The 16,409-nt window shown below is 29.8% G+C and overlaps 2 protein-coding genes across 12 annotated transcripts in view; one reads left to right on the top strand and one right to left on the bottom strand.

Moving 5' to 3' along the window:
- Window positions 1-16,409, top strand: part of LOC127281559 (muscle-specific protein 300 kDa) — a 175,545-nt gene that overhangs the window by 56,861 nt on the left and 102,275 nt on the right. For all 8 annotated transcript variants that reach the window (XM_051305306.1, XM_051305305.1, XM_051305304.1 and 5 more), the window contains 9 exons: window positions 6,200-6,261; window positions 7,154-7,249; window positions 7,330-7,413; window positions 9,396-9,488; window positions 10,130-10,308; window positions 11,406-11,808; window positions 11,916-12,062; window positions 15,112-15,652; window positions 15,730-16,025. In XM_051305306.1, coding sequence (XP_051161263.1) covers window positions 6,200-6,261; window positions 7,154-7,249; window positions 7,330-7,413; window positions 9,396-9,488; window positions 10,130-10,308; window positions 11,406-11,808; window positions 11,916-12,062; window positions 15,112-15,652; window positions 15,730-16,025 — 1,901 coding nt within the window. The remainder of the gene's footprint in view (window positions 1-6,199; window positions 6,262-7,153; window positions 7,250-7,329; window positions 7,414-9,395; window positions 9,489-10,129; window positions 10,309-11,405; window positions 11,809-11,915; window positions 12,063-15,111; window positions 15,653-15,729; window positions 16,026-16,409) is intronic.
- On the bottom strand, window positions 452-16,232 carry LOC127281567 (juvenile hormone acid O-methyltransferase-like). Of its 4 annotated transcripts, none has more exons than XM_051305322.1 (6): window positions 16,141-16,232; window positions 1,804-2,032; window positions 1,520-1,691; window positions 1,297-1,429; window positions 1,021-1,168; window positions 452-818 (listed from the first exon to the last, which is right to left on the bottom strand). In XM_051305322.1, the coding sequence occupies exons 2-6, from the start codon at window positions 1,991-1,993 to the stop codon at window positions 622-624; spliced, it is 840 nt and encodes a 279-aa protein (XP_051161279.1). In that variant the 5' UTR covers window positions 1,994-2,032; window positions 16,141-16,232; the 3' UTR covers window positions 452-621. The 4 variants fall into 4 exon arrangements, with proteins under 4 accessions (XP_051161279.1, XP_051161278.1, XP_051161277.1 ...); XM_051305321.1 differs by having other exon boundaries at window positions 1,804-2,047; window positions 16,141-16,214; XM_051305320.1 differs by lacking the exon at window positions 16,141-16,232 and adding an exon at window positions 2,911-3,406 and having other exon boundaries at window positions 1,804-2,047.

Here is a 16,409-nt window from a genome sequence, read left to right as displayed (position 1 = left end):
TGTAATATTACTGTAATATTACTGTAATATTACCTTTAATATTACAGTAATATTCCCGGTAATATTACCTTGAGGCGGACATTTTAAGATCACTGTAAGATTACTGTAATATTACAGCGTTATATTACGAATTTCACGTGTAATATTACCTTGATATTAAGGATATATTACGTGCTTCTTGGGTCCTTAATAAACTCTATATAAAAAAATTCTAAATGTTTGTTTGTTGATACATTTTCATAATACCTGCGGCTGATTGAGACACACACTATATAATAATATGTGTCGTACCATTTGCAAAGTATTCTAATAACTATTCTATTATTCTTATTAATTAACCGTGATTTTTTTGCTAAGTATTTAACAACTTTTATCGTTTTAATTGAAGGTTTATGATGTCATCAGAATATCCTGAATATTCAGATGCTGTTAGGGTACTTTGAGCTGTACATAGATTTAAAACATTTATTTAACAAAAATCATTCTACCAACTACATTCTTAATTTTTTTTAACTACTTTCTGATAATCAATACTTAAATTGAGGACCTACTGAATTAGGGTAGTTAAAAAGTAGCCAAATTTGCTAGTATTTTTTTTTTTTTTGTTTTTGAATGTACAAACTATCTTAAGGGTTTTCTTAAGTGAAGCATTAGTAAATTATAAACATCAAACACCTCATCTTTTTCTTTAGGGTTTTCACTGGGTCTAAATAAAACTGATTTTTCCTTTAAACTCTCTTTTAAAATATTATCAATGTATTCCTCTTGCATACTTTTTGGCATCCGTATTACAAATTGGTTTATACTTTGGAAAAGTTCTATAAATAGAAAACCATTAGTATTTTGCTTTACGCACTTTTGTTACTAAACTTATATTTATAATTATAATAATAATATGTTAAAAAAATTATTAAATCACTGTTGAGTATTGACAAAAACATATGCAAATAAAAAAAAACTAATTAAAACGAAAAAAAATAGAGACTTATTAATTTATTAATTAATTTTCAATTTTCTCACCTCTCCTATCTTCGGGGACATCATATCCCGATACATTTTCCCTCAAACTGCAATGAATCACTTCAAATCCAATTTCTTGTAGTATTTTTTTAAAAGTTGCTCTTGGAGTTTTATCAAAATAGAGTGGATTAATAACTTTAAAAACATCCTAAAAAGAAAGGTATTTTTGGTCAGTAAATAATATTTAAAAATTTTCAATTGTTATCGAGAAAAATCATCTAGTTTTATATATAACTCAAAATTGAAATGAATTATTTATAACAATTAAAAAATTACCTTCATATATTCTTTATATCGAGGATCTTGATAAAGTCTCAAGTAAGCTGGATAAACGCCAAATGATAAAATTTGCGAACTTATGAAGGTTCCACCAGGACGTAACATTTTGTAAATATTTCCAAAACCACGTCTAAAATCAAATAAATTCCATTTATAATTAATATCAAAAAATAGTTTATAATTTTTGAATTATGAAATTTAGTAATGCGTTTAATCTCACTTCATATCCTGAACCCATTGAAGGCAAAAAAATGAAAATCCATTATCAAATCTTTCAATATTTTCTTGAGGCAAATCATTTGTCTCAATATTCATTAGCTCAAAAGTTAATCGCTTTTCACCAGTATTTATTGTTCGTGCACAGTCAATCATATTTTTTGACACATCCATTCCTTTATTTTAATAAGTGAAAAATGTATTAAAAATTCCTCACATGAAACATAGAATTCAAAATTCTAATAATAGAAGGGTAATAAAATTATGGATATTGAATAAAATACTAACCAACAACAATTGTATCTTTGGGGAATTTTGGTAAAAGTAAATTTCTAGTATGATTCCCAGGTCCACAACCAATATCCATAATTTTTCCTTTCATTTTCTTAATTTCATCTTCGAATTCATCTAATAGTGATGTTATTACTACAGTCTGAACTCCATTAGATTGCTTCAAATATTCCTTTGCTTGATCCATTTTTTATGTCCAACTTTCTCGAATATTTATTCTCCGATACTTTAAATATTTTAACTATTAAATAAATTATATTAAATAATTATGATGTTAATAACTAACATTAAATAAACATTTACATAAACTAGGTACACGTAAAAATGTTTTTGAGGATATTTTTTATTTGAGAAAAGAATTTTAATTCAAAAATTTATATTATCTATATGAATGAGCTTTTTCATCTGCTAATGCTCTACCATGTTCTTATGAGTAAATACAAATTAGCACTACTGCGAAATCTTGATACGTTTTATATATTACATATTCCAGCCTCTTGAGAAATTATTTACAAATTGAAATACTCAAGGAATAAGAAGTGCCAACACTTATAAGTATAATTTATTAATGATTGACTATTATTATTAGTTCAGTTTGCAACCTTGTAAAATGATAATTTCAATATTTGTCAAATGACAAAAAGTTACAATTTTATGCAATGTCGCGTGTGATTTACATGCCGCAAATAAATGTACATATAACACGTTATATGGTTATTGTCTTCCGGAAAAAAAATATATAACGGTACCTTGGTACCGACAAATCCTTGCTTTACTTTTGCAAGGAAGATTAAACAAAGAGAGAGAGAGAGAGAGAAAAGCCAAGAGAGACGGAAGGAATAAGAAAAATGATCGGACACGCGATCGTCAATTTTAAACACGTCTTATTTCTTATTGCACATTTATAAATAAATCAAAAACAAAGTCTAATTATGTTATTTTTATAAATTGCAGTCTCATGTATATTTATGTCAATTATTTTGTATTTAAAAGTAAATATGCAATATTTATTTGTAATTTGCAGCCGTTTATCAAATTCTAATTTTTGTTAATTTCGAAGAAAGTCTTTTTGAATTAATTTTATTTTTTTAAAATGAAAATTACTTTTTTCTTAATTCGGCAATAGTAAAGACAATTTTTATGCGTCCCAATTTCTCCAGCCTGTCCGCCTCCTCTGGATCCGGTGACTACAACCGCAATATCTTCATCCCTCATCAGTTGCTTCCTCCTCCTTAAGGACTGACTCGAACACTCCAAATCCTCTGCTGTCTGCGACTTGGGTTTTTCATTACAATCTGCGAATTTATGATTCGGCTTCATTGCACTTAAAATACACATCCGATTTGTCCTTCGTTTTTGCAGTCCTCTTCCATATGACCGTATCCGAAATATCGGTGACACTGAACAACCATCATTCTTCTTCTAATTAGGCAACTCTCAATTCTTCCAGCCTGTCTGCTGTAGTGGTTTAGTCATCTGATATATTAAAAGTGAGTGATAATGAGCGTGCTTATTAATAGTAGAAATTCTAAAATCGCGATCTTTCACGATTACGAATAAAGCGAATGATAGATGACTCGAAGAGAGAACTGGTCATTTAATTATTACATTTCAATCATTCAAGACAAAAAGAAAATTTTTTAGTTGTTATCAAAACGAGTTAATTGATTGATATCAAATATAAATTCTCCGTTTGTTCAGATAAGAAATCATAGTCTAAAAAATTGTTATTGATATAAATGTAATATAAAGTATTAGGTGTGCAACTAAGTTCCCGTTGTTTGTCAATAGATAACGTTAGCAGTGAGTGTTGATCGATTTTGATATATCCAAAACGCTATAAATAAACCTTAGACATATGCTAAAGAAACTGTGGTGATATATTAGTGATTTTGTTTTGGCGTTATATACTTTTGGTTGTGCGAAAATGTCTGATTTTGTGCTAAATAATCGTCATTTGCGGGTAAGTGTTAATCTTCTTTTTTCATTCGAAGAAAACGGCAGCTGAAGCATACCGAGAGCTCAAAAAAATTTATGGAGATGCTGCTCTAAGTGAAACAACATGCCGTGATTGGTTCCGCCGCTTTAAAGACGGTGATTTCGATGTTGAGGACCGTCCTCGTGAAGGAAGACCAAAAACCTTCGAAGATGCTGAATTGGAAGCATTACTCGATGAGGATTCGTGCCAAACGCAGTAAGAGTTTGCTGTAGCATTAAATGTTACTCGTCAAGCCATTTCCAAGCGATTGCATGCGTTAGGAATGATTCAAAAAACAAGGGACTTGGGTCCCTTAAGATTTTACAGCATGAAAACGCTAGGCCTCACGTTGTCAAATGTGTCAAGACCTACTTGGGAACGCTTAAATGGAAAGTCCTACCACACCCGCCGTATTCCCCAGATATTGCGCCTTCCGATTATCACCTGTTCCGTTCCATGGCACATGGTCTGGCTGCTCAGCAATTTTACTCATGCGAAGACATCGAAAAATTGCTTGATTCGTGGATAGCCTCAAAAGACGAAGAGTTTTTCCGACGCTGTATTCGAGCTCTGCCAGAAAGATGGGAGAAAATCGTAACTGCCGATGGACAGTACTTTGAACACACCTAATAAATTATGGAAAATAAATAAATTTTTATAGCGTCTCCCTTTTGTTCATCGTTAATTTCACCTTTCAATTGTGCGGAGCAACCTTTTTGCATTTGTGACTGGCGTATCTTTGACGAATCCAAGAATATTGAGACGGTTTCGACCAATTGAATATTTATATTTCCAACTTCAAAAATTATTTGAAACTCAACGTCTTTGACCACCACATTGTCTCTCACCTCGAGGACTTCTTGGAGAAACTTTGATTCAGATGACCAACCAGATCATCCTTATCGTTCTTCTGAAAGTCCAAAAACTTTTTCATCTTGAAAATCTCTATCTTGATCTTGGTTAGCATTTTTGCCTTCTCTGCTATTAACTTAGCAGATTGTGATCTTCATCTTCATTGATCGCCTTCGTGTCTATTTCTAATACCATCTGGCTGACGGTATAATCCGAAGTCAGTCCGATCAAACATAAACACTGAATGCAGATTCTCTATTTACTAGTTAAATAGGCTGAATTACTTTCGGATTCAATAGAAGTAATTTTGCATTTACTACAGTTGTGTATGATCCGATTAATTACAGATTTACTAGTCACACAAATAATACTAATTTTGGACTTGATCGGACTAATTCCTGATAATAATCCAGTCTTAATCTGGTATAACATTGTAATCCGAAATAAATCAGAAAAAATCCGAAATTTATATGTACAAAATCATCATTGTTACAGACTAATATCAAATTTTTTTACAAATATATATTTTCAATTAAAATTTTGACCTCACCAAATCGGGATTACATACACATTTCCAATTAATTCAAACTCTTTTCTGATTAAGATTTTTGTTCAGTCTGCAACTGCTGATTTTGTACATATTAATTTCGAATTTTTCCGTTCTCATTTTGTATTAGAATTTTTTATCAGATTATATCAGGAATTATTCTTGACTCATTTCAGATTGTTTTTTGACCTAACAAAAATCAAATTGTTGCGGGCTAATTGCGGATTGATTTCACGTCAATTCCTGACTGATCTCGGATTTACTTTTTCATCCGGACTTATTGCTGGCAAATACGGATTATTTTCGAATTGTTTTAGTACAATTTCTAGCTAATTCGGACTGATTTGTCTATATTTAATTTGTAATCAGTTTGAATTTTTCAAAGTCCGTCACCATTCTTTGAAAGAATGGTTAATCATTTTTCTCCCTTTAATTTGTACATTGATATTTAAAATTTGAAGATGATGCTAAAAAATACATGTGTCACATGAAATTTCTTTAAATTTTGAATCACAACATATGGTGTTCCATTTTATGCAAGCCATGTGTCTTTTTCTATTTTCGAACTTGGGCGTGAAAAATTTTTACAGCGTCATAAAACTTTTATCCTTACGCAATTGCGTAAATATTTTCTCTTTTATGAAATTACTCATAAAATTGTTTGAAAAAATTTGTTTATATTTATAATTTTACGATAATGTTTCACAAGTTTATTTAACAATGTTACTTTACCGAAATTTTGCGTTAATTTAAAAATTCAATAATACAAAATTATTCTCAGTGTTAAAACACACATATGTATATGTGTGAAAATGTTTCTTTTTTTCGTTTCTCAACTAATTTTATTCTCACATGAGTTCTAATAATCGTGATCTAAGAAGACAAATAATAATTTAAACCAAACTCTCTTCACTTATATAGAATTAAGAATTTAAAAAAAAATTTTTTAATTTTATTTTTAGTTTTAGGTATAACTAAAGGTTAAAAAAGTAATAAATTGTATTTTTATGTTTCAGACGAGCAGGAACGTGTGCAGAAAAAAACTTTTGTAAACTGGATTAATTCTTTTCTTCTGAAGGTATGTATATATATTAATTATTATGAAAATAATTGTTACCAGAACCTATAGTCACGATTTTGTTTAGTTATAGGGCAAAATAAACTGTTGCAAGATTTTTGTTTTAATAATAGGAACTTTTATAAAAGAATTTAATTACTGATAAAAGTTTATATGTATGTAATTGCATGGCTACTTTGATGAAAAGTTCCTTAAGACTAGATATACTTTTATAGTTATGTATTATAATGATTTAAAATTGGGATAAAAGCAACGTTATACGTCATAAATGTGACGTGATATTCAACAATGGAGAAGGAAAGCTCCAAAACTTGTTAACCGTAGGAGAACAACCGTGCCTGGCTCTCGATTTCCTTACTTCCGGCTCCTTCAAAACTGAACTTATCGTCGTGACATGCAGGCACATAAAGCACCAAACTATTAAATTCCCTTTCCACCCCATACCTCTTCTTCTTCTTCTTCTTCTTGTTCTTATTTCTTCTCATACATATCGCGCAACATCGTATCGATCTTCTGATAGATTTACAAGAAACTCCTGACCGACATTAATAAATCTCTTGTTTTATATTGCTCAATATACATCAATAACTTTTATAATTTATCGCTGCACATTTTTTTTCACGTCAACTTTTTTTATATTCGTCGTGAAAATTTTGACTATCAATATAATATCATAGTAATTAAAATTTAATTAAATAAAAAAAATTAGCAGCTGGATATAAACATAAAAATTTTTTTATTAAATCGTATATTATTTTTGTAATAAAAAAAATTTTGAATTCTTAATTTTTTAAATTAGCTCTCTCAACTAAATTAATGACGCAATGTCAACTTTCAACGTTTATAGGTTATGAGTCATGAAATTATATTTGCTGTTATGAATTATTTTTAGCGTGTTCCTCCTCTTCGTATAGATGATTTGATTGAGGATTTGAAAGATGGTACTCGTCTACTTGCCTTATTGGAAGTTCTTTCTGGCGAAAAATTAGTAAGTAACATTTTAAAAAAAAAATTTATTTATTTGCAAAAAAACTAGATAACTCACATTTTTTTTTTTAACTTTTTCAGCCGTTGGAAAAAGGACGAAATTTAAAGAGACCACATTTTCTCAGCAATGCCAATACTGCACTTCAATTTTTACAGAGCAAAAAAGTGAGCTTATATTTATAATTTTTTATAATTATTTCGAAATAATATTACTTTATGTGACAAAAATTTGAATTTGATAATTAAAAATATTAAAAATATTAATCCCTTCGTTGGCATTCATTTCATATACCCTTTCGTGCTCCAGCGAAACCCACTGTAAGGATTTGCTTCGTTACTTTCCATTCGAGAATTTTTGGGGTCGTTGTTTATAAAAACGATGTTAATTTTTTAAAATCAAAATGGCGGATCCATTATGGCGAACAAAATTTTGAAAAATTACTTGAATTTGTTTAAAAATTGATAATTGGGGGTTTTTGGGGTCGCTAATTACGAATTCGATGTTCGTTTTTCAAAATTCAAAATGGTGGATCGAATATGGCGGACTTTTTTTCAAAAATCGTTCGGAATCGCTTAAAAATTAGTTGTCATGGGTTTTTACTTTTAAGGTAGCCGATTACGAATTCGTAGTCAGAATTCCAAACCTCCGTGTAGAAAGTTTCAAGTGAATCCAAACAATTTTTGAAAAAAAGTCCGCCATATTGGATCCGACATTTTGAATTTTGAAAAACTAACATCGAATTCGTAATCAACGACCTCAAAAGCCCCTGAATACCAATTTTCAGGAAAAAAATTTTTCTATATAGGGTAACTGCACCAGTGGTGGATCAGTTAAGCCCCTTAACTTTCTTATTTTGATTTTGAAGTTCTGTATAGGTTGTTTTTAGACAAATTCGAGGTTATTCTTTATAGTATTATGGACCAGATAGTTCCAATAGACATTTCCTTCAAGGTTAGACTTAATTTTGACACCTACGTTTACTTTAATGCTCCATCAAAGATAATTTGTCACTGATCCTATTCTGGATCACTGTTTGCACCAGTCATGGTTATAGATTGCTCCAGTGGTGGATCACTTAAAAAATCATACTAAAAAACATTGCATTTCAAAATTACGAGACTGAGACGTTTTGCAACTTTTATAAGGCTTTACGGACAGATTTTCAAATTCACTTTCCTATCCATATCCCCTCCTCTTTCATTTCTATAGGCATAATGTGACTAAATATTAATTAATCATCTTTTTATTAGAATTTTTGGTAATAAATAAATAGAAGCTCTTAAAGCTTCAGTTTCAATGATAAATAACATTTATTAATTCTGGGTATTTTAATTCAACAAAAATTTAACAATTTGAAATCAGGGGGTCGATTACGTAACTTTCCCACTTCCTGAAATATGGGATGTGGGATGTAAAATGTAGGAAGTGAGATGTGGGATTTGGGAAGTGGGATGTAAAATGTGGGAAGTGAGATGTGGGATGTGGGAAGTGGGAAAGTTACGTAATCGACCCCCAGGTGTTACCAATTAATAAACATTTGAATTAGTGTTAACTAAAATTTAACTCATAAAATTTTCAATAAAACAATGCGTCAACAGGCGAAAAGTAGGACTGATCCACCACTAGATTTTGTTACTTTTTTGGTTCCAGTCGTGGATCACCCCAAAACAATGGACACGCGCTACTTACAGACGTAAATATTGTTCTCAGGGCTCTATGGGGATGAAACGAAATGCCTCCTATTGTGAAAAGAATTAAAAATTGTCCTAAAATGGCTCCAAAGCTTTCTATTCCAAAATATACTCTTAACTTACATGTTAAGGAAAACTCTTGTTTTCTGTCACCACTTTAGTAATTGTCGTCCTGCTTTCTTCGCGATGAATTTAAAAATTTTTTTAAATTGTAATATTGATCTGTATAACTTTCTAAACAATTACCGACACTTGCGGTTCATTTACTTACAAACGTGTAAACACAAATGACCATTTTTCTCGCAGTTGATCCACCACTGGTGCATGATCCACCACTGGTGCAGTTACCCTATTTTGTCAAATTCCTTCTGCCAACGAAGGGGTTCAAATTAAAAAATATTATAAATTAATAAAACTGCAATAGTAAAATTCATAAAAATTTTGTAAAATTTCAGATCAAACTTGTTAATATAAATTCATCAGATCTTGTTGATGGTCGACCTCCAGTAGTCCTTGGACTCATATGGACCATAATTCTTTATTTCCAGGTACATAAAATATTTGTCTTTTTAAATTTTTTAAAAAATACTCAATCTAATTATAAGCACATTGGGCGTCTTGTTAATGTAGCTGCTTACGTAAAAAAAAAAGAATCAACACCTTAAATGTAAAAAGTTGCACCACGATGCTAATAAATAAGAATTTTTAACGCGTTTCATAATCCCACAATTGTAACATCTTTGAATTCACGAAAATAATTACACTTTTCAAAAAATTGAAAATTATTTAAAAAATTACAACTTTAATGTAAAATCGTATGTATAGTAGTTAAAAATCCATTCTAATTATTATCTTTATAAAGTTATCAGCAATGAGTAAAAAAAATATTGTTGAAAATGGAAATGAAATTTTTTCATTACTGATTAGTTTAAATAGATTAAAAAAATTTAATGTTACCTTGTGCTAACCAAATGTATTCCAATGTATAAACAAGCTACGATCAAAGGATCGAATAAGGGTGAGTAATTTAATAAGAGGTTGAAAAATCACTAAATTCAGTTTGTAATGTTGATGTCACTGCATGAAAATCAATGTTCAAAGGCGCGTCACACATAGTGAGCACGCTAGATGTTCAAAAAGAGAAAATTTCAAATTTGTTGTTTTTTTAAAAAAAATACTGATTTCATAGATCGAGGAGAATACCAGAGCCCTAGAGTATCTGGGACAAACTTGGGGCAGCCAAAGCAGTCTCGAAAGTATTGGAACTCAAAGTTCAGCAGCGAGCGAAAGAAAACGCATCAGCAGCGAGAAATGGAAACAAGGAGCTCGAAAAACTCTACTTCAATGGGTCACCAATGCTCTTCCAAAGTAAGTATTTTTTTTAATTAATCTTACACACGGGTTCACAAACAGATTATTTCGTTAAGATTTATCACGCATTTTTAATTTTTTAAATCTGTAACAAATTTTCTTTTACATAAAAAGGAATTTATACGATTTAAAATGAATCAAGAATAAATCACACAAACAATAAATCAATACAATAATTAGTAGTCAAAAAATAATGATATATTTATAAAATCCGTCCATAATGATAATTTAAATTATTTAGCACGTCAAGAATTTCAATAATCAAATACGTAATACCTGCGCAGGATAACACTCTTGCACACAATACAATGAGTCAATACAATTATAAATATAAAATAAGAATGAAATATAAAATGTCGCGATTCGGAGAATATTATAAAAATAATTATGAAAGTTGATTCGATCCTGATCCCTCGTCAATAAAATACGTTTCAAAATTAGGTGTCTTGCCCAATTTATATAAATAACAAAATACAAAAATATAATCGGTACTTATCAAATGACTTTGAAGTACGGTGGGAGAATCAAATCAATTTTCGAATAGATTCGCACATCGATCCATCATCCATAGGTCAATCCACTTCAAACATGACTCGTGGGGATCCGGTATGTTAAGTGATCAATCCTAATGGGAAGCCGATTGGAGTTCATTCACCAACAGATTCATCCCTCCAATATTAGAAATTTATTAAATCCATATTTGGAATAAACGGCCACACTGAATAATTGTAAGAGAAGCGAAATTAACAAAAACAAACAAATAAACAAAATATCACTCGAAAGCACAATTCTGCAAATATAAAACAAAGCCCACCTTCCGTGTCCCGGGCCGGCACGTGAGAGTGTAGCCGAAATCTGCTATCAATGACGAGGTAGACGATCGAATAACTAATCACTTATTAAGTTTATCGAGCGACACTCGTATCATCGACAAATAACCCTCACCACAGACCCGAAATCACGAAATTACTCGAAACTCCGATCGGCTTATATCGCGATATAACAAGCAACACGAATACACATGAGTACCGCTTCAAACCTAACATCAGAACTAAAATTAGGAGACCTAAAAATATTGAATATTACTTTTGCAGAGATTTGGGAATCCAAGTAAAAGACTTTGGAGCAAGTTGGAGAGATGGAGTTGCCTTTTTAGCCATAATTGATGCGATAAAAGCGAATTTGGTGAATTTGGCTGAATTGAGAGCAGCTACAAACAGAATTCGTCTAGAAACAGCTTTTCAGGTTGCCGAAACAGAATTGGGAATTGCACGTCTTTTAGATCCTGAAGACGTTGATGTTCCTCAGCCAGATGAAAAATCTATTATGACTTATGTGGCTCAATTTTTGCACAAATATCCCGAACCAAAATCAACTGGACCCGATTCTTTTGCTGCTATTCAACAGGAATATGATTCCCTATTAGGTTGGCTTAACGAAAGAACCAGATATTTAGAGCATTTTGATAGAACCAACTCTTTTCCATTAAATTACTCCGTAAGTTGACTTAGTCCCTCAAATGAAACATAATTAAAAAAAAGAAAAAAATACAGAAATCTATAAATCGAAATTAAAACTTTAAAATTGAATTACTACATTTTCAGGAATACACAACCTTCCAGACTGAAATTGAAGATAAATTGCCTGTTTATAAAAAATTACAAAGCTTAGTTGACACACCGAGTATGATCAGCATTACTCGAGATTCTTGGCGACATATACAAATTTTATGGAACAAACTAGAATTACAGGTATGTTTTGAAATCTAGGTTTTAATTTTACATTTTCAAAATTGAATTTCAAAATTTTTACAAGTACTTTCTCAAGCATTGATGAGTTCGACTAAAATGGATCCAAAAACTGTTAGGTTCTTTGAAGAGTATTTTTACATCTAAAAATTGCTGTGTTTCAAATTGTAACTGATCGTTTTCTTAAAACGTCTCAAAATTACCATCTGCTATTACAAAATTAGTTGGACTTTCTTTTATTTTAAATACAACATAAAACCATTTTAATAAGGAGATTTTTCCAATTTATATCCTATAGAAACAAGAAATTAAAAATTTTCCAAAAAAAAAAAATCATTTTCAAAATATAATAACTTCGATCCTATTACAAATAGAAAGTTGTTTTGACTATTACTCATAATTAAGTCTACTTTAATTTATGTCCTATGAAGTATTTGCTTTAGATGCAGAGAAAAATATTTTTTTCATCAAAAATAATTTACAAAAGAAATTCCTTGGTGGATTGCATGATGCAAATGTTCGACCAAATTCGTGGAACATTCGTGGAACATAAGGTTGGAATTAAAATTTTGTGTAAAATCTGTAAAAAATGATGAAATTGATAGTTTAATTATTATAATCAATAATAAGTTTTATGCATTTTAAAATGATTATTATTTAATAATTATAAAAATGTAAATGTTTTTATTAATTTCAATGTATTACAGTTTAGAAAGTGACATTATCAACATTTTGTCTATAAAATCAATATAGCCGAGCTTTTTAGAATATAGGTGGCCAACTCAGATCAACGATTAAGACTGAGCCTTTTTTTTGTTAGTACAATCACGAGAAGTTCGTCAATGAATTTGAAGATTTTTAAAAATAATTTTTATTATAAAATAATTAATTTTTCATAATTTTTATTAAATTAATTTGAAATCTTTCAATAAAATATGACCAAATTCGTTAAAAAATTATTTTACTGACATTTTTATTGTCTTTTTTATTTTTATGATTCAAAACATTTAATATTTATTTGAAACAAATAAAATATCTTTAATAAAAATTTGTTTTTCATTCAATTAATATAATTTCACTTTAATTTTAATTAAATGAGAATATTAAAAATATCGTAGTTGAGGAAACAAAAAAATCTTTATCAAATAAAAAAAAATTTCAAAAAATTTAATTATTTTTAAGTCAAATAAGAAATTTACATGTTTACTTACAATTCATTTTTTCATCTTAATTATATATTTTTTATAAACGAACACCAAAAAAAATTCATGACATCTTGTCAAGAAATTAAAGTAAAAAAACAGTAATTTCTATATTGATATCTTCTCTTCACTCTGATAAAAAAAAAAAATCATTCGTTCGTTTTGATTAAAAAAAAACACACACACACAAAAATAAGTCATAAATAGTGTTATGTGTAATATATAAAAATATAATAAAAAAATCTAAAATTCCATAACTTTAAACAAATTTATTTTGTAATAAATAATATTATTCCCTCATAACAAAAGGATATCCCTAGGATATCTATATCAATGGTCGATATCCTAGAATGGTCCCCAGGATATCTTGGGATATCCATAGGATATCCCTAAGACATCCACAAAATATCTATTGGATATTATATCGCAGGATATCCATGGGATATCCTCAGGATGTCCGTGGGATATCCTCAGGATGTCCGTGGGATATCCTCAGGATGTCCGTGGGATATTCTTAGGATATTCACGGGATATTTAATATCTCAACATATATTTTTAAAGGTTAAATTTGTTAAGCTAATATAATGAATAATAATATAATAAAAACAAAAATTTTATGAGCTTCTAATTTATTTTAAATGAAGATTTGAAACGCATTTTTCAAAGTTTTTAAATAAACTCATGCACTTAATGTATAATTAATATTAATTCGTTATTTGCGGGGAAGAATTTATATTGTTTAAAGCCAATTCATTTTCTGACAATATTAAGCATATGAATAAAGGAATGAATCACGAATGAGAAAAAAATTAGTTAATAATTTTTCAAATTAAACAACTTTCTCGAAAAACAAGTTGCATTTTATTTTATTTATATAAAATTTAATTCACAGAATATTCTCACTCGTCGTCTCATAATGACTTTAAAAACAGTATCCTGAGAATATCTTCTTGACATCCAGAAGATATACTGAGAATATCTTGAAAATATCTGTGGGATATCCTGACGATATCTATGGGATATCTGGAGGACATTTATAAGAGTCTATAGAGATATGCAGAAGATATCCTGTGGATATCCTCAGATATCCATTGGATATCCAAAGGATATCCAATTCGCCGATTTTTTGGATATCCTTAAGAGATTCTTTTGATAACCGTAGGACATTCTTAGGATATCTGCGGGATATTATCAATATATCCCAAGATATCTTGTGTTATTAGGGATTTACATATAGGGTTTTTAAGTTGTATAATTTAAATATGTAGTATTTAAACCGCCTCATTTCAAATTCAACGACTAACTTTTCGTCATTGTACTGCCAATCTAAAACAAAGAGATAAATTTTTATATTTCTGAAAAGTCACTTTCTTCACCGTTCATCCGAACAGGCGCAGTTTTCATTGCTTATTCTTGTAAGATTTTCGCTAGATCTACAGACAAGTAATTTCTGATATAATTGGAGCGTTACATAAAATGTCAGGGTCTCACCACTTAAGACGTTCTCTCGTTAAATAGGCTGTGATAAGAATTCTACAATTTCTTTTTTAAGTCTTAATGAATAAGAAGAGTCGATAATGATATTAACCATGTGCATAGCCCATTGATATTTAAAAATAACAGACAATTTTTAAAATGGAGGTAATTTTTAGATTTGTCCAGAAAACGATCAGTTACAATTTGAAGCACAGCAGTTTTTTTAAATCTACGAATACTCTTCTAAAAACCAATTCAAACAGTTTTTGGATTCATTTCATTCGAACCCATCGATGCTTCAGAAGCACTGTGATTTTTATAAACGTTAATATTTTATATTATAATGACATATGTTTGACAAATTTTTCTTTCAGATGTTACGATGGCTATGGCTGCTGGATTCAGCTCTACCGGGAGAATTTGGAGAATTGGGTAGGTGGCTTGCTCGCGGTGAAATGATGTTAAATTCAGATGATGATATACCAGAGGATATGACCGAAGAGACAGCCAGTATAATTTCCATGAAATTGGAAGATCATAAGAAATTTTTCCTTGATTTGCCAATGGTAGTGGAAAAATTTCATCGTGCAAAAATTTCACCTCTTGCAAGACAATTGCCATCAGAACAATTGGAGAACATGGCTTTTAGATTTGATAGTCTTCCAACTCGTGCTGCCAAGAGAAGGATAAGACTCAAATTTTTAGAGCATAAATGTTGTCTAATTGCATTTCTCTTTCTTGTCGAGACAAAACTCAAAAGTTGGAGCATTAAATATGGTAGCGAGGAAAAAGTTCACGATATGCTTGAACAATATAGAAATTTTGTTTCTAAAAATAGAATATTTCAAGAGTTTCAAAAGGCCTATTTGGATATGCAACAGGTTGTTGATGAATATAAACGTGAAGGTGATGTTGGTATGTATTCGTGCACAATTATTAGAGAAATAATTTTTGAATACATAAAAAAAAAAATGAAATGATTTTTTTTTCAGATCGTGAGGCAAGTTTTTGTATTGATCGTTTTATGAGAGAAACTGGTGAGAAATGGAAGAATGTATCTATGGATCTTCGTTGCGTGCAGAGTATGCTTGAGGAAGTGGTTGCCTATTGGCGTCGTTGGAGATTAGTTTCAGATGAATTTGAAAATTGGTTGATAAAAGCTGAGCCAGCACTCAATTTTCCCGAAGAAGAAAAAATGGAATTCTTTCAGGACATCAGTGTTTGGAAAGATAAATATCAACAGCTATCGGACACTGTTAGCTTTTTAATTGCTACATCTGATGAGCAGGTATAAATTTTAATTAATTCAATTTCCAAAAAAAATATTTTATAATCCTCAGAAATATTTTATTTACTATAAAAGTAAAATCCCAAATTAGTTTAAAAAAAATTGTAAGACTTACGTTTAATGTGTTTGTAAGAAGAAGATTCTGAACAAAATGAGATTATTAAATGCGACCTAGATTGCAGATCCCACTCTCATTTATATTAGTGGAGCAAAAAATTATAATTTTTATCAAATAAGCGTATTACTTTCTTATCAATATCTTGTTATTAAGCTTCTTAAAAAAATTTTGTTAATCATAATGTTCTTCTGATTATTCTATAATTTAATTATTTTTTTATTATTATTATTCTTTAATTCTATTTTATTTATAAATCTTTTTCTATT

This window comes from Leptopilina boulardi, unplaced genomic scaffold, assembly GCF_019393585.1.
Source record: "Leptopilina boulardi isolate dan_hultmark-lab unplaced genomic scaffold, ZJU_Lbou_2.1 LbouV2_273, whole genome shotgun sequence".
NCBI classification, from domain to species: domain Eukaryota; kingdom Metazoa; phylum Arthropoda; class Insecta; order Hymenoptera; family Figitidae; genus Leptopilina; species Leptopilina boulardi.
This window is presented reverse-complemented; position numbering and strand designations above follow the sequence as displayed.